This window comes from Nicotiana sylvestris, chromosome 8 (assembly GCF_000393655.2).
Source record: "Nicotiana sylvestris chromosome 8, ASM39365v2, whole genome shotgun sequence".
Taxonomy (NCBI): Eukaryota; Viridiplantae; Streptophyta; class Magnoliopsida; order Solanales; family Solanaceae; genus Nicotiana; species Nicotiana sylvestris.
The window spans coordinates 160,694,690-160,717,808 of record NC_091064.1 but is presented as its reverse complement, the minus strand read 5'-3'; the positions used below and the strand labels follow the sequence as shown (position 1 = coordinate 160,717,808).

The window sequence follows — 23,119 nt, the reverse complement described above, 5'->3', positions numbered from 1 at the left end:
CTTACTGGAAACTTACATATCAGCTTGCAGCAGCAGCTTACAAGCATCTTGCAGTAGCAACTTACAAGTAGCTTACACAGCAGCTTGCAGTAGCAGCTTACAAGCAGCTTTCACAACAGCTTACAGTAGCAGCTTACACAACAGCTTTCTTTCTTCTATAAATAAAGAAGATTTCAGTTCATTATGTACACGAATTTGAAGTTGAATAATAAATCTCTCTCTCTCGCTCTACTTGTCTTCGATTTCTTTACTTTAAAGTCTTTATTTTATAACAGAAAGTAAATTGAATAGAGAAATGAACAAACCTTGACCCTGTATTACATCGAGTAAGAATAGCTTCATCCAAATCAGAAATTGTATAAACCAAGAGAACTTCAGCACTAGTTACAAAAACAAAAACTTCAGCTTTACAAAATAAAAACTTCAGCTCTAGGCCAGTTACAAAACAAAAACTTCAGCTCTAGAGCTGAACTTCAGGCCCAGCTACTAGAATGCTGAAGTTTTGCGTGATTGTTTTTACTACTTCAGCCCCGTATGCTGAAGTTATACGAAAAAACGGGTACACTTGCAATTGTTTTTGCAAAACAGGCAAAAATTAAAATGTGACACAAAAAGCGAGTATATATATACAAATGCCTCATACAAATATTATGGCCCCACAAAGCTTTTACCCCTTAAGCTTTTAAGATCATAAGTTTCAAAAGTCTTCTTTTTTTTCTTAAACTCTGTGTCGAGTCAAACTACCTTTCTAAATTGAAACGGAGGGAGTACTTATTATAAGTTTCAGCACATCTATTCAAATACGTAAATGCTTATTTAAAAAATCAATTTCAACACTTAAAAATATTTTTCAACACTTAAAACTTATCAGCTATTTACAATCAATTAATCCAAACGGACACGTATGTGAGGGTGGAGCGGGGAGTCTTTGCACGTCGTCAGGTTTTGCCCCCATTCCATTTATGAAGTATGTCATACAAATCTACTAGTACTGCCTAATTTATGGTATTCTGTGATTGTCAGCTACAATTTAATGTGGTACTGTTTTTGTATCTCATGCATTGGTCTTTTGTCAGCGCCTCAACCGCTTTCCTTCTCCTAGAATTGTACTATCTCTCGTGTACGCGATCAATTTGCTTTGGGTACATTCGTTAAGAAAATACTAAATTTTAGATAAAAATAGTTAATGTGATTAAATTACCCTTAATTAAATATTACAATATAATTATAGTAGCACTTATTTTTCTTCTCAAATATGAGGAGTAAATGATTTTTTAGGAAAACGTACATAAAGGTAATTTTGAAAAAACAAATTAAATTTTTTCTTAATTATATAAATTGACACTTATTTTTTACCAAAAAAAATAAAAATTGATCACTTATTGTGGACCGGGGAGTATATAATTAGTCTTTGGGTATGCGTTTTGTGCGTGAACACTAATTTAATAAATATACAATTTTTAAAATTATTTAATTAAAATATTAAACAGTGTATTTGGGTTATAAAAAAATTAAAGAAAAAAGAAAATAGCCTATGATTTCTTTGGGTGCAAAATTAAAAGTTTGCAATCTTTTTCTTTGGGTGTATTTGACTTTTGCCACCTTTATTATTTATAGATTTTCTTTTATGCTTTATTTTTTATTACATATCAAAGACGATGTAATAAGTTATACGTAATTAAAATTTAGTACTTTTGTGTTAGAATTAAGTGATGATTCATAGACTATCGTGCAATACAATACCTATTAACTAAACTAAGCTATAATTTGTATTGGTCAAAATTATAATGTAAACTTTGATTAAATCATTATTTAAGTTTGTTGAAGTAAATCATGTATTTGTCGCTCCTATTTCAAAATAGTTAAATTCTTTTTATATCCATATGAAAATCATTGTGGTATTTCCTTTATAAATACTACCACTATAGTATCATTTTATCTAACACATGTTCAACGAGAAGAACACTTTAGTTGGTGACTAGGTGCATGAGAATTGTAGTAGGGAGCTTTGTTAGTCTAATATAATTAATAATTCTAGCATAAAATCTCGCATAAAGATAATACAATGTTTGGTTAGCCATACAACATAATTGCTGCATAACTAACGTAATGTTTTAAAAGACACCTACATTAAGTTATGAACAATAAATGTATTATTTTATGCAAGATAAAATGTGAAAAATAAGAATACGTGTATTAACAATGATATGGTGTCCATCTCATTCAAATAATTTGGTAGCCAATTTTGTTGACTTGGTTTGGTTTGGTAGCCAACCTTGTTGAATTTGTATAATTTGGTAGCCAATTTTATTGAATTGGTTTGGTTTGGTAGCCAACCTTGTTGAAATTGTGAAAAGGGTGTGTAAATTGTTAAATATTGTAGGCTTTAGAGAGTGAGGTTTTAGCTATAAAATGAGAGCTTTAACTCTCATTTCTACATACTAACAAAGAGAGAAAAGAGAGAGCAAGGTATTCCATAAACTATAAGAAAATAGTTTGTGAAGAAAAATATAGTGTGAGAGATATTGTAGTGAGGTGGAAAAAAGCAAAAGAGTGTTTATTTCTTTTGAGGGTGTAGTGGTCTTAGGAGTATTTTTTACTCGTTACTACACAGTGTAAAATTTCTCGCTATAGTGATATCAGTTGTTCTTCTTGGCCGTGGTTTTTTCCCTTATTCAGAAGGGTTTCCACGTAAAATCTTGGTGTCATTATTGCTGCATTTCTATTCTTGCTGATTTAACCATAACTTAGTGTTCTGCGTTTATCACTAATACCGTGAATACTATTTTTACGGGGTTTATTCCCAACAAGTGGTATCAGAGCCAAGGTTCTATCTGAGTATGCTCTGTGGTTGCAGCACAGTCTGAACTTCCACATCAGAAAAAAATTACTTTGGTCTCCTAATAAATAGTATTTGTATTTGTGATAAACGATGGAAGCCAACACTAGTAGAATGGTTACCTTGAATGTCACAAATTATGCCATTTGGAAGGGCAAAATGGAAGATTTACTCTATGTCAAGAATTTTCATCAACCTGTCTTCGCCACTGTAAAGTCTGATAATAAATCAGATGAAGAGTGGAATCTGTTACACAGGCAGGTTTGCGGCTTTATTAGACAGTGGGTTGACGATAATGTTTTGAACCATATTTCTGGGGAGACACATGCCCGGACCCTATGGGAGCACCTTGAAAGTTTGTATGCTCGGAAAACTGGAAACAACAAGATGTTTTTGATAAAGCAGATGTTGGGTTTAAAATACCACGATGGTTCCGCGATGACAGATCATCTGAATAATTTTCAGGGGATCATGAACCAGTTATCTGCTATGGGCATTAAATTTGACGAAGAAATTCAAAGCTTGTTTCTACTTGGTTCCCTACCAGATTCTTGGGAAATTCTTAGAACTTCATTATCAAATTCTGCTCCGGATGGTGTGATCTCTATGGATCTTGCCAAGAGCAGCCTTCTAAATGAAGAGATGAGAAGAAAATCTCAGGGTTCCTTCTCATCAGATGTCTTGGTGACTGACTCTAGGGGGAGAAGCAAGAATCGGGGTTCTCAAAACAGAGAACATAATAGAAGCAAATCCAGAAGCAGACTTAAAGATATTGAGTGTTATCATTGCGGGAAGAAAGGGCACACAAAGAAGTTCTGCCGGATTTTGAAAAAGGAGAATAGAGACAAGGAAGAACAGAAAGAAGATGGCAATCGTGTGGCCACTGTCACTACAGAAGATCTTGTTACAGTCCTTGATGCGGATCTGATAAATATTGCTTGTGATGAGTCAAGCTGGGTTGTGGACAGTGGTGCCGCATCTCATGTGACATCAAGGAAGGAATTTTTCTCATCATATACTCAGGGTGACTTTGGAACTCTGAGTATGGGTAATGAGACTGTATCTAGGGTGGCTGGTGTTGGAACGATTTGTTTGGAAACTAGTATTGGAACTAAACTAGTTTTAAACAATGTAAAGCATGCACCTGATGTTCGTTTGCACTTGATCTCTGTTGGTGTTTTGGATGATGAGGGATATGTCAGTACCAATGGTGCTGGAAAGTGGAAGCTCACTAAGGGCTCCATGATTGTGGCTCGTGGGGAAAAGCGTCGTGGTCTATACTGGACTACGGCCTCTACCTGAGTTGATATGGTGAATGCCGTTGAGAGCCATAACTCTTCAACGTTATGGCATAAGAGGCTTAGCCACATTAGCGAGAAAGGACTAAATGTTCTGGCCAAGAAGAAATTGTTGTCAAATTTTGAAAGTGCAAAATTAAAAAAATGTGAGCACTGCTTGGCTGGAAAACAAAAAAGAGTTTCTTTCCAGTCTCATCCTCCTTCAAGAAAGACAGAGTTGCTTGAGTTGGTACATTCAGATTTATGTGGTCCAATGAAGACAAAAACTTTGTGTGGTGCACTTTATTTTGCTACCTTTATTGATGATTGTTCAAGGAAACTTTGGGTCTACATCTTGAAGACTAAAGACCAAGTGTTGGGTGTCTTTGAGCAGTTTCAGACTTCAGTTGAAAGAGAAACTGGAAAGAAGTGAAGTGTATTCGTACTGATAACGGTGGTGAATATTGTGGACCATTTGACGAATACTGCAAATAACAGGGTATCAGACACCAGAAGACTCCTCCTAAGACTCCTCAGCTTAATGGTTTAGCAGAAAGGATGAACAGGACATTGATGGAAAGAGTCAGATGTTTGCTTTCTGAAGCAAAGTTGCCGAATTCCTTTTGGGGTGAGGCTTTGTTGACCGCCGCACATGTTATTAATCTATCCTGTGCGGTTGCTTTGCAAAGTGATATTCCAAACAAAGTTTGGTATGACAAGGATGTCTCCTATGACCACTTGAAAGTGTTTGGTTGCAAAGCTTTTGTACATGTGCCTAAAGATGAGAGGTCAAAATTAACTGCCAAGACAAGGCAGTGCATCTTCATTGGTTATGGCCTTGATGAGTTTGGTTACAGGCTATATGATCCAATTGAGAAGAAGGTTGTGAGAAGCCGTGATGTTATCTTCGTGGAGGATCAAACCATTGAAGATATTAACAAAGCGGAGAAGTTAAAATCTTCAAGTTCTGAAGGTTTAGTTAATCTTGATCAAGTTCCTCATACAAATGGGGATGACACTGGTGGGCTCAATGATGATGGTGATGCCCAGAACCATATTTCCAGATCAACTTATTGATCGTGATGGGGATAACAATGTTAATGTTGATGAGGTAGATGCTCTTACTCACGAAGCTGTGGACGAGTTAGATATTCCACTCAGGAGGTCTTCTAGACCTCGTACTCCTTCCTCCTGTTATTCACCCAATGAATATGTATTACTCACTGATGGGGGAGAGCCTGAATGTTATGCGGAGGCCATAGAAGATGAGAACAAGGATCAATGGATTGAAGCCATGCAAGATGAGATGAAATCTCTGCATGAGAACCATACTTATGAGTTGGTAAAATTGCCTAAGGGCATGAGAGCTTTGAAGAACAAGTGGGTGTTCAAAGTTAAAGCTGAAGAACATAGTTTGAAGCCCAGATACAAAGCTAGATTGATTGTCAAGGGATTTGGTCAAAGGAAAGGTATTGACTTTGACGAAATATTTTCTCCTGTCGTAAAAATGTCCTCCATTCGGACAGTTCTTGGTTTGACTGTCAGTCTTGATTTGGAGATTGAGCAGATGGATGTGAAGACTGCTTTTCTTCACGGTGACTTAGAAGAGGAGATTTATATTGAACAACCTGAAGGCTTCAAGGCAAAAGGTAAAGAAAATCTTGTATGCAAACTTAAAAAGAGTCTATATGGATTGAAGCAAGCTCCCAGACAGTGGTACAAGAAGTTTGAGTCTGTTATGGGGGAGCAAGGCTACAAGAAGACTTCTTCAGATCACTGTGTGTTTGTACAAAGATTTTCTGATGACGATTTTATCATCCTCTTGCTATATGTGGATGATATGTTGATTGTGGGCAGGAATTCTTCTAAGATTGACGAGTTGAAGAAACAGTTGAATAAGTCTTTTGCAATGAAAGACTTGGGTCATGCTAAGCAGATTTTGGGCATGAGAATTACTCGTTCGAGAAACGAAAGAAAGCTTTACTTGTCACAGGAGAAGTACATAGAACGTGTACTGGAGCGCTTCAATATGAAATGTGCTAAGTTGGTTCGCACACCTCTTCCTGGTCATCTGAAGTTGAGCAAGAAGATGTGTCCAACAACAACGGAGGAAAAAGAGGGAATGGCCAAGATTCCTTATTCCTCTACCGTTGGAAGTTTGATATATGCAATGGTATGCACTCGACCAGATATTGCTCATGCAGTCGGTGTTGTTAGCAGATTTCTCGAAAATCCAGGAAAAGAGCATTGGGAAGCTGTAAAGTGGATACTCAGGTCTCTAAGAGGAAGCTCACGTGAATGCTTATGTTTTGGAGGATCAAATCCAATTTTGAATGGCTATACAGATTCTGATATGGCAGGTGACCTTGATAACAGAAAATCCACTACTGGATATTTGTTTACTTTTTCAGGGGAGCTATATCATGGTAGTCGAAGTTGCAGAAGTGTGTCGCACTATCTACAACTGAAGCGGAGTATATTGCGGTTACTGAAGCTGGCAAAGAGATGATATGGCTCAAGAGATTTCTTCAAGAACTTGGATTGCGATAGATGGAGTATGTTGTCTATTGCGACAGTCAGAGTGCAATAGACCTGAGCAAAAACTCCATGTACCATGCGAGAACAAAACACATTGACGTCAGATATCATTGGATTCGTGAGCAAGTGGAGAACGAATCACTTCAAGTCAAAAAGATTCACACGAGTGAAAATCCTGCAGATATGTTGACCAAGGTGGTACCAAGAGACAAGTTCGAGCTATGCAAAGAACTTGTCGGCATGCACTCAAACTAGAAGATAGTACTACCTCCTCTAGATGAATGAGACTGGAGGGGGAGATTGATATGGTGTCCATCTCATTCAAATGATTTGGTAGCCAATTTTGTTGACTTGGTTTGGTTTGGTAGCCAACCTTGTTGAATTTGTATAATTTGGTAGCCAATTTTATTGACTTGGTTTGGTTTGGTAGCCAACCTTGTTGAAATTGTGAAAAGGGTGTGTAAATTGTCAAATATTGTAGGCTTTAGAGAGTGAGGTTTTGGCTATAAAAGGAGAGCTTTAACTCTCATTTCTACACACCAACAAAGAGAGAAAAGAGAGAGCAAGGTATTCCATAAACTATAAGAAAATAGTTTGTGAAGAAAAATAGAGTGTGAGAGATATTGTAGTGAGGTGGAAAAAAACAAAAGAGTGTTTATTTCTTTTGAGGGTGTAGTGGTCTTAGGAGTATTTTTTACTCGTTACTACACAGTGTAAAATTCCTCGCTATAGTGATATCAGTTGCTCTTCTTGGCCGTGGTTTTTTCCCTTATTCAGAAGAGTTTCCACGTAAAATCTTGGTGTCATTATTGTTGCATTTCTATTATTGCTGATTTAACCATAACTTAGTGTTCTGCGTTTATCACTAATACCGTGAATACTATTTTTATGGGGTTTATTCCCAACAAACAATACATAAATTAAATTAGTTTAAGACCAAAAGCCCATTAAAGTAAGTAATTCATATATAACATTCATTTGAAGATCAATCACCAAATGACAATCCTTTCATTATTGCTCATCGCGTAAACAAAAAACTCTAATAGCAAGTTTCTTGGCAATAAATCGAAATAATGTGCTCACATTTATGTACTCTGCTTTCCTTTCCAAAGCACAAGATGATGATAAACAAAACTAGCTAGGATGCAATCTGGAAAACTCTATTGTACCAAATAGAATGAAGTATCATGTGGAAAATGTCATACTTTACAGGTTCAGGATGCCAAAGGAAATGTTGTTGTACCTTCTTCACATTGTGATACAGTTTCACATATCTTCTTAGTGGGATCGATTCGAGTATAGACTTTAGATTAGGAATGTCCTTCTCTTGGATGAAAACAGCAAAGGACTCCCAGTTCAATGTCTCCAAAAATGGTGGTATGAAGTTATCAGATATGATCACGGGAACGCACTCATATGAAATAGCCTCCACGACTCGTGGACTGTTGACTTCATAACCTCTTGCACAAATGCAGTATCTACTGCTCTTCATGTGCTGGATGTAGTCAGTCTTGCGCATCCGCCCAAAGATTTTCATGTTTGGATCTTTGTTTTGCCAGTACTTTAAAAGAATAGGACGGACATACCCATGCATACTGCCTGCGAAGAAAGCAAGGAATTCTCGTTGACTAGGACGTTTGCCTCCAAGGCTTCTCGAGGGATCAGCTGAGCCAATATTTGTTTCCGGTAGAGGAGCATCCTTTCCTAACTTGAATCCTTCTTTCAAATCAGCATTGCAAAAAGACTTTATGCAATTGGCCATCTCATGCCTAGTTTCTTCTGGGGCCTAAAATAGAAGAAGAAACGACACTTCATAACCATACACAACTCTTATTCTCCGAAAGAGAAACCTGGAAACGATATATATAATACAACTCTACATAGAGAAATAGATTGAACATAGATGATATCAAAAGCTCGTAAAACATACCCAGTCGTGGCAAGCAACAAGAAAATGATCAGCTCCTTGTGTTCTGTTCCAGAATGGATATCTTCCCTTGATCAAATCAACATAGTTCTTCAAATATGCTTTTAGGTTGGTGAAGCTGTGAGAACCGCGCACATACACAACTTCTCCCAAAATTTGAGAACTAAAGGGCAAGTAAAATAGGTGTGCTTTGTTTGGGTCATTGGTAAGGAAATGCTGGCTTGCTTTTAACTGCTGCATGAACCAACCTTCTGAAGCATAGATGCCCTTGAGCCTTGGTTGATGAAATACTGGTCTCTTTCCCTCCCTGTATATGTAAACCTTGAGACTCCGTTCCATTAACTCATAGCTCCTGCATTTCATGAAAAAATCCATTAAACATACTGTTATCTCAAGATTCAACCGAACCAGCAAAAGCCAATTTGTCTTCTCGAGAACAACTTAGTACAATAACAACAACAACAACAAACCCAAACGACAAACCCACAAAGTAGGGTCTGGGGTATAGCGTACGCAGACCTTACCCCTACCTTGTGAACAACTTAGTGACATAAAATAATTACTCTTTGGGAAAGATTAACTTTGTGATAACTAATTCTTTCTTCTTTCAGATATGCAAGTAAATAACTTGAAAAGTGAAACTGACAGAACATGGTGTGGACACCATGACTGATCAAGTACTAGACAAGTCAAGAGTCTAATATAGATACAGTAGCAATGAATAAATTCTTTCTTTTTAGGACAATTTTAATAGGTGGAGACGAATTTATGACAACCAGAACTACCACTACTGGTAAACTAATGTGTACCTTTTAAATTTTGAAACATTGTGATAAACTGGTGCATGTAGGCCTGGATCACTGATAATGTTGGCTGCACTTTCGATCTGTGACTTTGCACTCCGCAATCCTTCATCACTGGCCGAAGACCACATTGGCTTCTGGCAGAATTCAATATAGAAAAGGGATTAGCAACAATTTCCTTCAATGAATTAGCTTTCCTTTATCTTACATAGACCTAGACGTACCGTTAGAAGGCTCGAGGGATGACTCCGGAGCATCATTTTAGTCATTTCAGATATTGACACTACTTCTTCCACTGGCCTATCTGTCGCTTCCTTCACAGCCGGGGAGTTGGTCGTAGTGGAACCATTTCTTGGAGTAGTGGTGATATCATAGGGATTATGAGAACTAGCCAGAGCAGTCGAATTATCACCAACATGTCTAAGTGAAACAGAGGGAGCTGGTAAATTCATGGGCTGTGATGTAGCATTCGAGTTTAAAGGGACGATCACAGCTACTTCATCATTCTGAGTAGTTGTGGCACCATGGCGATTATGAGAACTACCCCGAGTGGTCAAATTATCATTAACTTGTGTAAGCGAAACAGAGGGAGCTGGTGAAATCATTGGCGATGATGCGACGTTAGAGGCTAGAGGGACAATATCATCTTTGCTTTGTTCTTCAAACATCGGGGCTACATTTTCATTATTACCATTGAATATGTAGCCAACTTCCTTAGCTTTATCTGGTGCTAACGTCCTGTTTGGTTTAAGCAATTCCACTCCAGAACTATCATTCGGCTGTGTGGACTGCTGAATTAAAGTTGTATCTTCAGGATTACCAATCGTCTTTGACTCAGTCGAAAAATTGTAGTCGTTTATCTTGATTTTCCCATCAAATCCCGCGGTAACATTGAGTTGTGCATTATTATTGTTCATTTTATTGGAATTTAAACCAGAAAATAGGGATCCTATAAGGGTTCCATATGGAAGTTGTAAGTATTGAACTAGTATGACAAATGCAAACACACTTCCCATTAGCCATAATGCTCTCCTGGTCTCAGCCCGGCACAGAAATAGATGGAACTCAGAACCCATAATTTCTATCTCTTGATTAAATCACTAGCCTAATCCATCTCTTTGCCAATCACTTGAATTCTGATTGAACCACTGGCATTACAAAGGCATCATCAGTCTTTTTTCCTTTTCTTTTTTTTTTTTTTTGGGGGGGGGGGGTGTTTGGGTTTGGGGGTGGAAGATGAAGAATCAAAACAAAAAAAGATTTAACAGAGCAATTTCAAAAGAAAAACTGAACTAGCAGAAAATTGATAATCCTTTGAGAGTAGTTCAACCAAGATACCAAGATTTCTGGACCCCAAAAACGAAAAAGAAGAAAGAAAAGGCACAAAGATAATAATTGTTAGATATAGGTTAAGATTGTATTCTACATGTATTAGGACTCTCCTCTAGTATATGGATAAATACAACATGCACAGCTTTGCCCTAAGTGTTACCTATAGTTCAGCAAGTTTGAAGTTTCTAGCTCCAAATAAATCTTCTTAAAAGAAAAATGAGCCGTACATGACAAAAATAGCACTAAATTATTATAATTTACAATTTAAATCCTTACAAAATAAGGGTAAATAAACTATATCTAAGACCAAAAGGGGTTCCAAAGATAAAATTCCAGAATTACCTCTTAACATGCAAAGGCTATACTTACAGCAGAGTTTCCCTCTTGTCACTTCTTCTTTCCTCTACAATCCATGAACTGCGAATATCAAGAATTTGAATAGTAATATGATTGTTGAATAAAGAACTGTGAGTAATGAAAATTCAAGAAGACTGCAAAGCCATGCAAGACGTTGGTTTCTGGGTGCTGTTTTGGAATTCCAAGTATCACTTCATGAATGCCACACGTCCTCGTAAAGTCAGAGCATTTTTGGTTTTTTTAGTCTTTTGGAATTTCAATAAATGTGAGTGCTTCAAAAGGAAGTATATATATAAAAAAAAATAAAGCTTAGCACGAATTTCAGATGAAGGTGGTGCCATTTGACATTGATAGACACGTAATTTGGCGTAAATGCCACTCCGTTTTTATTTTATTTCCATTTATTGATCCTTAAATTGGATTTTATTCTCTTTTTATTCTTGGGATTGCTTAAATATGGTAAGTTGTTAAGAGTTCACACTATCTAGTCTAGATATTGACGTGGTGATTTAAACGGTCAATTGATTTTGTAGTTCACTACAAAAGAAAAAAAAAATTATATCGAAGTTTATTACTATGTTAGAACAATATCCTCTGATTTAAACTTTGAATTTTCATAGTATTTCTTTTGTCTCTTATACGGTTGGAAATGGAATTGATAAGTATACGATGACAAATAAATATCTTACATTTACCGGCTTAGTTTAAATTCTGAATGCGAATAAGTGTTTAATTACCATGTTCGCCCTATGCGTTTTTCTCACAAACTAACTGATAGTAATTTTACTTTATTCTCTCAAACGCAAAATAATTGATAGTTGTTTAACCTAAAAATCGAGTAACAATTAAACTTATAATGTGATTTTAAGGACACGTAATTTCACTTAATACCAATTGATTTATTTAGAGATAAGTGATGGAATTGACAAGAATATAAAGCAAACCGATGTTGAGACAGTATCCTCAAGTTGGTAAACCCTCGAGAGTAGTAAAGTAAGAACAATTAAAGAACAATAAATTGATGAACAATAGAGAAATATTATATTGCTTTGAGCTCTCTGAATGTAAGGTGTTTACAAATGATGGGGACCCCTCTTTATATACTAGAGGAATCCTAATTGTGGTACAATTCTAATTACGGAAGTAAATCCCATGATTGATACAAATAACAACCCTTGATTTGATCTATTTCGAGATTTCCGCCGTGATCTCCGACCGGTTACGGATATTTCGCCTTTCCATTATTGCGTTCCGCTCGAAGCTGATCACATCTGGTCTCGATCGTCGGGGATCTCGATCTCAATGGATACCTCGATCTCTGAACTCGGTACCTTGTTTTCGTGCTCAGGCCTGATCCATTATGAGGCTGACCCTCGATGCAGTTCTCCGATTTCGAAATAATGGCACCGTATATAATAGTATTTTTACTTGATTCTCAAGCAATAGATATACGACAAAACAATGAAATTGTGTTTGACATAAGTATTTATGCTTGAAATACTCCTAAAATAAGTTTTTTCATATTTTTCAAATATCTTAAATATTTAAGTTTAAAATTTTACAAAAAACTGATGGTCAAATCAGTATTCGTAAACATGAAATATGATTAGTGGCCAAGTGGAGCTTAACGGGGTAAAAAATGTATTGGACCTTAGCAGTGGACAACATTTAGGCTGTACGCGCGCGTTGCGCGTGTTGCTGTAATTTTTTTTAAAAAAATCTCATAAATGCCTACTTTATTATAGTATATAGTATAAGAAATTGTGTTCAGGGTATAAAATAAAATATATATGTTCTTAGAAAAGAATGAATATTAATTCTATACCGTTAATACAATAAAGAAAGAAGTTGTCCTATAAAAGTCCTTCAACTTAAAATTTATTTTAGTTTCATAATTTTGTCACTTTCTTTCTATTTTTAGCAAGATTACGCAAGTCTTGAAGATTTAAAAAAAAAATTTAAAATACGTTTTGAATTGTTATTTTCAAGTTCATCCTAAAGACACAAATAGGGTCAATGAACCGAGAGAAAATATTTTTATATACCTTTATTCTATTTTAATCAATAAAAAATACTACTAAAAGAGTTTTCTTTGAGCAAGTTTTGAAAATCTATTTTAGTAAAAAGAGTACTCATAACTTTCTTTTGAATTGAAAACTCAGTACTTTAGTACATGTCAATTAAGTATATGTTTTGATCATATTTTTATCGCTATGATAAAAGCATAGTAAATCATTCATGATTTCTCACCGAATTTAAGATGAAGATGATGTACAACACTCATCAAACTAAAGCTTCAGAAACTTTTGTATCTTTCATATTTAATCTAAAATGGGGAAAATAGTTATTTCTGTTATAAAATAAAAACTGTAAAGTAAAGACAAGTATAGAGAGAGACTGATATATTATTCGAACTCAAACTGATGTACATAATGAACTGAAATCTCTTCTATTTATAGAAGAAAGGAAGCTGCTCTGTAAGCTGCTACTATAAGCTGCTGTGTAAGCTGCTACGATAAGCTGCTGTGTAAGCTGCTACTACAAGCTGCAGTGTAAGCTACTATAAGCTGCTGTGTAAGCTGCTACTACAAGCTGCTGTGTAAGCTGCTACAAGCTGCTGTGTAAGCTGCTGGTGTACCAGATGTGGATAATCTTCTACTGAGAGCAATATTTATCCATAACGGAGTACTGAATGGATAAGCTTATTATATCCGGTATGGATAATCTTCTACCGGGGGTAATGTTTATCCATAACCAGGTACTGAAAAGATAAGCTTATTATACCCGGTATGGATAAACTTCTACTGGGGGTAATATTTATCCATAGCCGGGTACCGAAGTGATAAGCTTCTTCAGGAAGCTTATTTCCAATATAGTACTACATAGATAATATAGTTACGGTGGAGTCCCATATGGATAAGCTTCTTCAGGAAGCTTATTTACAACGGAGTACTAAATGAACATCCATAATATAATATATTTATAACACTCCCTCTTGGATGTTCATTAAAAGATAATGTGTCTCATTAAAACCTCACTAGGAAAAATCATGTGGGAAAAAAATTCTAGTGAAGGAAAAAGAGTACACATATTTAGTAATACGCATTGTTAGGTGCCTCATTAAAAACCTTATAAGGAAAACCCCATGGGAAAAAACCTTAGTAAGGGAAAAAGAGTGCATCGCGTATTTTACTCCCCCTGATGAAAACCTTGTTTCAAATATTTGAGTCTCCGCATTCCAATCTTGTATACCATCTTCTCAAAAGTTGAAGTTGGCAAAGATTTAGTGAATAAATCTGCTGGATTATCACTTGAACGGATTTGTTGCACATCAATGTCACCATTTTTCTGAAGATCGTGTGTGTAGAATAATTTTGGTGAAATGTGCTTCGTTCTATCTCCTTTTATAAATCCTCCCTTCAATTGGGCTATGCATGCAGCATTGTCTTCGTATAAAATTGTGGGTCTTTTCTCACATTCCAAACCACATTTTTCTCGAATAAAATGAATTATTGATCTCAACCATACGCATTCCCTACTTGCTTCATGAATAGCTATTATCTCAGCGTGATTTGAAGAAGTAGCAACAATAGATTGCTTTGTGGAGCGCCATGATATGATAGTACCTCCATATGTAAATACGTAGCCGGTTTGAGATCGAGCTTTATGGGGATCAGATAAATAACCTGCATCTGCATAACCAACAAGGTCTGCACTATCTTTGTTAGCATAAAACAAACCCATATCAAGAGTTCCCTTTAAATATCGCAATATATGCTTAATCCCGTTCCAATGTCTCCGTGTAGGAGAAGAACTATATCTTGCTAGTAAATTAACAGAAAATGCTATGTCAGGCCTTGTAGCATTAGCAAGATACATTAGTGCACCAATTGCACTGAGATAGGGTACTTCGGGACCAAGGAGTTCCTCGTCCTCTTCTGGAGGTCGGAACAAATCCTTATTCACTTCAAGTGATCGAACAACCATTGGTGTACTCAATGGGTGCGCTTTGTCCATGTAAAAGCGTTTTAAGACCCTTTCTGTATAGGCAGATTGATGGATAAAGATCCCGTCTGCTAAATGTTCAATTTGCAGACCAAGACAAAGTTTTGTCTTTCCAAGATCTTTCATCTCAAATTCTTTCTTAAGATATTCAATTGCCTTTTGAAGCTCTTCTGGAGTTCCAACAAGATTTATGTCATCAACATAAACAGCAAGTATAACAAATTCTGATGCCATTTTCTTTATAAAAATACATGGACAAATAACATCATTTATGTAACCTTCTTTCAGCAAATATTCACTAAGGCGATTATACCACATGCGCCCAGATTGCTTTAAACCGTACAAAGATCTTTGTAATCTGATTGAATACATTTCCTGAGATTTTGCTTCAGGCATTTTAAATCCTTCAGGAATTTTCATATAAATTTCATTATCAAGTGAACCGTACAGATAAGCTGTAACTACATCCATTAGATGTATTTCAAGCTTTTCATGTAGTGCTAAACTGATGAGATATCGAAATGTTATGGCATCCATAACAGGTGAATATGTTTCATCAAAATCGACTCCAGGTCGTTGTGAGAATCCTTGTGCAACAAGGCGAGCTTTGTATCTTTCAACTTCATTTTTATCATTCCTTTTTCGCACAAAAACCCATTTATGACCAACTGGTTTTATACCAGCAGGTGTTTGGACTACTGGTCCAAAGACCTCTCTTTTAGCAAGTGACTTCAATTCCGATTGAATTGCCTCTTGCCATTTTGGCCAATCAGATCTTTGTCGACATTCTTCGACAGATCGAGGTTCAAGATCCTCACTATCTTGCATAATATTAAGTGCAACATTATATGCAAAAATATTATCCACCACTATTTCAAATCGATTTAAATTAATCCCATCACCGTTCGAACTTATTAAAAGTTCCTCACTCACATGAGCTTCGGGTTCATTGATTTCTTCAGGAATCTCAGAACTAATCAGATTTTGGGTCTCTTCAGGAGATCCCTTCATAGTATCGTTTTGATCATTTGTCGATTTTCTTTTTCGAGGATTTCGATCCTTAGAACCCAAAGGCCTACCACGCTTCAGGCGTGCTTTAGGTTCACTAGCTCTCATGCTAGTAGATGGTCCTACTGGGACATCAATTCGGATAGGCACATTCTCTGCTGGGATATGTGACTTAGTTATCCTTTTCAAATCAGTAAATGCGTCTGGCATTTGATTTGCTATATTCTGTAAATGGATGATCTTCTGGACCTCCTGATTACATATAGGGGTACGGGGATCAAAGTGAGATAATGATGAAACTTTCCACACAATTTCTCTTTTGATTTCCTTTTTCTCTCCCCCTAATTGTGGGAAATTTGTTTCATCAAACCGACAATCTGCAAATCGAGCAGTAAATAAATCTCCTGTCAATGGTTCAAGATAGCGAATAATAGAGGGTGATTCAAACCCAACATATATTCCTATCCTTCTCTGTGGTCCCATCTTACTACGTTGTGGTGGTGCTACTGGCACATATACAGCACATCCGAAAATTCGTAGATGGGCAATATTTGGTTCATGACCAAAAACTAATTGTGACGGAGAATATTTATTATAATGTGTCGGTCTGAGACGGATAAGTGATGTTGCATGCAAGATAGCATGGCCCCAAACAGTAGTGAGCAATTTTGTTTTCATAAGTAGTGGTCTTGCTATCAATTGCAGGCGTTTAATAAATGACTCTGCATGGCCATTTTGAGTATGAACATAAGCTACAGGATGTTCAACTTTTATCCCAACTGATAGACAATAATCATCAAAAACTTGAGATGAGAATTCTCCAGCATTATCAAGGCGAATGGCCTTTATAGGATAATCTGGGAATTGTGCCCTTAATCGAATTATTTGGGCTAATAGCTTTGCAAACGCCAGGTTGCGAGATGATAGTAGGCACACATGAGACCATCTTGAAGATGCATCTATTAGGACCATAAAATATCTAAACAACCCACTTGGTGGGTGAATAGGTCCACATATATCCCCATGTATACGCTCTAAAAAGGCAGGGGATTCAATACCAACCTTCATCGGTGATGGTCTAGTGATCATTTTTCCTTGATAACAAGCATCACAAGAAAATTCGTCATTTGTAAGAATCTTCAAGTTCTTTAATGGATGCCCACTCGAATTTTCAGTAATTCGTCTCATCATTATTGATCCGGGATGGCCCAAACGGCCATGCCAAAGCACAAAAGTATTTGAATCCGTAAACTTCTGGTTTACGATAGAGTGTGCTTCAATTGTACTAATTTTTGAATAGTATAAGCCAGAAGATAAAGTTGGTAACTTTTCTACAATGCATTTCTGGCCAGAAATATTCTTTGTAATACAAAGATATTCCCTGTTCATTTCATCTATTGTCTCTACATGATACCCATTTCGGCGGATATCTATAAAACTCAACAAGTTTCTTCGGGACTTGGAGGAGAACAATGCATTGTCTATAATAAGTTTTGTTCCCTTAGACAGAAATATTATGGCTCTTCCGGAGCCTTCAATCAAACTTATATTACCAGAAATTGTTGAAACATTTGCTTTTTCCTTATGCAAATAAGAAAAGTATTTCTGATCGTTGAATATGGCATGAGTTGTTCCACTATCAATAACACAAATATCTTCATGATTTGTCTTTGATCCAAACATAATTTGAGGGTTATCCATATTCTTCAAAATAACATAAATAAAATATATTATAGTAAACATCATTATCAAAGCATAACTTTTATTTATGTACAACAATTACATAACCATACTATCTATTACAAACAACAAAAATTAAAATATTTACATTTCTACAGATTCACTACCGATTACATGACTTGTTTCTCCTTCTGGGAGTGCAAAGTAATCAGCTACATCCAAATGCATGAAGTCTAAATTATCTTCAGAAATAAAATTTGCTTCAGCATTTTTCTCTGTCTTCTTCAGGGAGGCTTGATAAAGCTCAACCAGGTGCTTTGGCGTACGACAAGTACGTGACCAGTGCCCTTTTCCTCCACATCTATAGCATGCATTTTCTACATTTGGCGCTTGCACCGCTTCATGCTTTTGTTCCTTCCTTTTCCACTGCTGGTGGTGAGGAGGCTTCTTTGGTGCATTATTATTACCATGATTGGGGTTTCTTCCCCGAACCACGGCCATGACCACGACTGGGGCCACGACCTCTTCCACGTTTAGCTTGGTGGAAGTTCGTCTCATTCACTTCAGGGAATGGACAAGAACCAATAGGTCGACTTTCATGATTTTTCATTAATAGCCCATTATGTTGCTCTGCTATAAGAAGATGTGAGATAAGTTCAGAATACTTTTTAAATCCCATCTCTCGATATTGCTGCTGCAGGAGCATATTCGAGGCATGAAAAGTGGTGAAAGTTTTCTCCAACATATCATGATCAGTAATATTATCACCACATAATTTTAATTGGGAAATAATTCTGAACATAGCAGAATTATACTCACTGATAGATTTAAAATCTTGTAGCCTTAGATGAGTCCAATCATAACGTGCCTGTGGAAGAACGGCCATCTTCAGGTGGTCATATCTATCTTTCAAATTATTCCACAGTATGACTGGATCTTTAATAGTGAGATATTCCACTTTCAGGCCCTCATCAAGGTGATGGCATAGGAATATCATTGTTTTGGCACGGTCTTGATTTGATGCCTGGTTTTTATCCTTGATGGTGTCTGCCAGACTCATCGCATCAAGATGAATTTCAGCATCAAGCACCCAAGATATGTAGCTTTTGCCCGATATATCCAGGGCTACAAATTCAAGTTTAGAAAAATTTGACATTATTTAGGGAAAAAAGTTCTTACCTCATATACTTTCAAAATATTTGCTCGAGATGGTAGAGCTTCGTGCTGATAACGTATTATAAAATAAAGACTGTAAAGTAAAGACAAGTATAGAGAGAAACTGATATATTATTCGAATTCAAACTGATGTACATAATGAACTGAAATCTCTTCTATTTATAGAAGAAAGGAAGCTGCTCTGTAAGCTGCTACTACAAGCTGTTGTGTAAGCTGCTACTACAAGCTGCAGTGTAAGCTACTATAAGCTGCTGTGTAAGCTGCTACTACAAGCTGTTGTGTAAGCTGCTACAAGCTGCTGTGTAAGCTGCTGCTGTACCAGATATGGATAATCTTCTACTGAGAGCAATATTTATCCATAACGGAGTACTGAATGGATAAGCTTATTATATCCGGTATGGATAATCTTCTACCGGGGGTAATGTTTATCCATAACCGGGTACTGAAAAGATAAGCTTATTATACCCGGTATGGATAAACTTCTACTGGGGGTAATGTTTATCCATAACCGGGTACCGAAGTGATAAGCTTCTTCAGGAAGCTTATTTCCAATATAGTACTAAATAGATAAATATATTTACGGTGGAGTCCCATATGGATAAGCTTCTTCAGGAAGCTTATTTACAACGGAGTACTAAATGAACATCCATAATATAATATATTTATAACAATTTCCTTGTTTTAAGATTTCTAAGTTGAGAAGTGTTCAAGTTTCGTTGGTAGATGGTAATTATAGAGAGATAGAGGCATGAATTCAAATATGTTAAAGTTTTTATACAATCAAGTTGTTTATAAGTTAATGACTACTTACATCTAAGTATTAATTGGTAATATATTACAAATAAATTTTAACACAAGTTACAACTTACTATAGTTAAAAAAAAATACTTATATTGTTAGGGTACACTACATAACCATATCACAATCACCAATACATTAAGAAAAAGGCTATAAAAAGGTGTTTCACATTTCTTTTTTCAAAATGATGTAAGAGTTTTTTATCAAATGTTGAGGGAAGAAATATGTAACTCAATAAATATACTTTTATAACTCTAAATATAACTACGTATATATTTTTTCATGATAGGAATATGAGACACAAATTTAACTACATAGGATTAAAAAAAAAACTAATGGATAATTAGTATGTGGTAAATTTTATATATTTATCGTTTATAGTTGTATTAAGTTTTAACGAATAAATTTATTAATAATCTAATTAATTTAGTCTAAAATGATTAAATTAGCTATAACAAAGTAAGAAAGGAAATGGACAAAAACTTAGAACAAGCATCACCGCGTTTCATGTTTAGAAAATTAAAGTCACCAACAAGGAAATAAAGCTTTTTATATTAATATTTTAATATTTAGGACTTTTTTACCTAGTTCAAATAAGTACTGTTTTGATAAGCAAAATTTTAATTGATTTTGAAGTACTAAATATTAGAAAAATCACTTAAATTATAAGTTTGTCCAATGTTATACTCTATTTTTAAAGGGCAAAAAAGGTGAACGATATTTCGCTAAAGGTTTTCGTGCTTTTAATATAGTATAGATGAAGATCTGAATCTAAATCATTCATATCTTAACCATTAAGACTGTTTGTTTTTTCAATTTTACAACCACTTAACGGGCCTGAATAGATCTTAATGATTAAGATCTATAACAAAATCTTATATCATTAAGATGTTATTATTTCAAGAATTTTATAAAAATAATATTTCACTATTGCTCCTACACTTTCATCACTATTCACCATTACCACTGTTATCGGTGTCTTTTACCATTATAGACTACCACCACCCACTACCCATTATCACTATCCTCAGCCACAACCACTACCCATGCCAAGCATGAATGTCAGTTGTCACTTCCATTAGCCATCATTTACAACCATCACCAACAACCATCATTACAACAACAATTATCAATCACCGTGATCAACCACCATAATATATCACCCATTACTATTATCAACTACGACCACCATCAAATACTACCTTTAAATACTATTATCATCCACTATCTACTACCCATAATAACTACTATCAACCAATGAATGTCAGTTGTCACTTCCACTAACCATCATTTACAACCATCACCACCAATCATCACCAATCACCGCGATCAACCACCATAATATATCACCTATTACTATTATCAACCACGACCACCATCAAATACTACCATTAAATACTATTATCATCCACTATCTACTACCCATAATAATTACTATCAACCACCACCACCACCAACTACTACTATGTCGACACCCATAACCACTACTGTTAACCAACATCACCACCAACCACCATATAATTTCTTAAAAATATTTTATTAATATAGTATTGAATTAATTAGTACTATTTAATTTGAATTTATACTTATTGATTTTAAATAAAGACAAAATTTACGTATTCAAATGTGGAGAAAACAAACACTCTTAATTATTCAATATTCAGATCTTAATATTCATATGTTTATTCAGATTCAAAATGTTGTAATCTTAATATATATACAAGATATATTCTGGGAAAATACCAATTAAAATAGTACTAGGAATTTTTACATTCCTATGCCACATAGGAAACCTTATTACCCTCAATGTTTAAGGTTTGACTTAATTACACTTAGTATACCGAATTACCAATTCTATACCATAATTAATGGTATTTGACGAGAATCCGATGATTATTTGACGAAATGACGGCGCTGGAGTACCTGTTTTTACTTTTCAGGATACAGATAGCGATTAACACACATGGTAGAAATCAAAAATTCAAAACTCTTCAGAAATTGGGAGCTTGTTTCTGGTTTTCAAGTGTTTCCTGGGAGCTAGAAATCGGAACAGATTTTTGGGGCTTGTGATTGTTGGTTTGCCTATGAGTTTTCACCTTCTGATTTCATATTTTACTTTGATTTATCTAGCTGATTTTTCCTCCCATTTAGTGGTGCATCTGTTTCAATTGAAAAGAGCAATCGTTTTGCTCTGCTTCTTTGCTTACCAGTGGTAGCGGCGATAGCTCCTTCTGGTTTTTGGGTCGTGGTATTTTCTGTATTTTCAGGAATTCTCGGAGTATTGGAGACAAGTTGGGCGCACGAGAACTGGCAAAGGAGAGCAACTTGGGCGAGTGTCAGCAAGGGTGGTAGGAAGTGGGCGGGAGCATACAACTACATCGAGCACAACAAATCAGCCACAGGTTTTATTATCGGGAGTTGGTACCTCCTGTTTTACTATTTCCCTTTTGGTGGTAGCTAAATTACTGTTACTTTACTTCGCAATAGTTAAACCTTTAAACTAGGATACTAGTTACCACGTGTTTCCTTCTAGTTTGATTTGTGTACGTTGTGCACTAGCGAGTCTTCTCTAGATTGTTGTAGGTGTAGTGGCTGCAGTCTGGGATGATAGAATAAGGGCATGTCCTCGGGTGGGGCAGAGTGTGGGGTAGGGTTCAGGGGGTGGGTCGGGTAGCAGGGGAGGTAGAGGGGGCAAGGGAGCCTATAGGTTGAGAATCGGGTCATGGAACATAGGTTCACTAACGAGTAAATCCATAGAGTTGGCGAAAATCCTGCAGAAGAGGAAGATTAATATAGCGTGTGTCCAGGAGACTAGGTGGGTCGGATCGAGGGCGAAAAACGTGGATGGGTATAAGTTGTGGTACTCTGGTGTCCTGAGGGGTAAGAATGGAGTGGGTATCCTGGTAGATAGCCATCTTAGGGAGTCCGTGGTAGAGGTCAGGCGGGTGAATGATAGGCTAATGACTATTAAGTTGGTGGTGGGTGAGGGTACTTTAAATGTCGTTAGCGCGTACGCACCACAAGCAGGCTTGGATGAGGATATTAAAAGGCAATTTTGGGAGGGGTTGGATGAGATTGTTCGTAGTATACCGCCTTCTGAGAGGTTATTCATAGGAGGAGATTTCAATGGTCATATTGGGTTATCTGCAGGTGGGTACACTGAGGTGCATGGCGGATTTGGTTTCGGAGAGCGGAACGGAGGGGGCATTGCGCTGTTGGACTTTGCCAAGGCTTTCGATCTAGTCATTGCAAACTCGAGTTTTACGAAGCGGGATGAACATTTGGTTACTTACCAAAGTTCGGTGGCGAAGACTCAGATTGACTATCTCCTCCTCAGGAGATGCGACAGAAGGTTGTGCGAGGACTGCAAGGTTATCCC

At 36.3% G+C, this 23,119-nt stretch overlaps 1 protein-coding gene across 2 annotated transcripts; it reads right to left on the bottom strand.

Moving 5' to 3' along the window:
- Positions 1 to 7,672: 7,672 nt before the first annotated feature.
- LOC104216772 (probable glycosyltransferase At5g03795) lies at positions 7,673 to 11,309 on the bottom strand. Of its 2 annotated transcripts, none has more exons than XM_009766893.2 (5): positions 11,059 to 11,309; positions 9,609 to 10,532; positions 9,391 to 9,521; positions 8,585 to 8,933; positions 7,673 to 8,440 (listed from the first exon to the last, which is right to left on the bottom strand). In XM_009766893.2, the coding sequence occupies exons 2-5, from the start codon at positions 10,458 to 10,460 to the stop codon at positions 7,793 to 7,795; spliced, it is 1,980 nt and encodes a 659-aa protein (XP_009765195.1). In that variant the 5' UTR covers positions 10,461 to 10,532; positions 11,059 to 11,309; the 3' UTR covers positions 7,673 to 7,792. The 2 variants fall into 2 exon arrangements, with proteins under 2 accessions (XP_009765195.1, XP_009765196.1); XM_009766894.2 differs by having other exon boundaries at positions 11,086 to 11,309.
- Positions 11,310 to 23,119: the final 11,810 nt, after the last annotated feature.

What these genes read in the sequence shown, in the direction of transcription:
- LOC104216772 (XM_009766893.2), bottom strand. Translation starts at nt 10,460, where the DNA reads ATGGGTTCTGAGTTCCATCTATTTCTGTGCCGGGCTGAGACCAGGAGA. An exon ending in AATGTTTCAAAATTTAAAAG is followed by an intron (nt 8,934 to 9,390) that starts GTACACATTAGT and finishes CATGAAATGCAG; the next exon opens with GAGCTATGAGTTAATGGAAC. An exon ending in TTGTTGCTTGCCACGACTGG is followed by an intron (nt 8,441 to 8,584) that starts GTATGTTTTACG and finishes CTTCTATTTTAG; the next exon opens with GCCCCAGAAGAAACTAGGCA.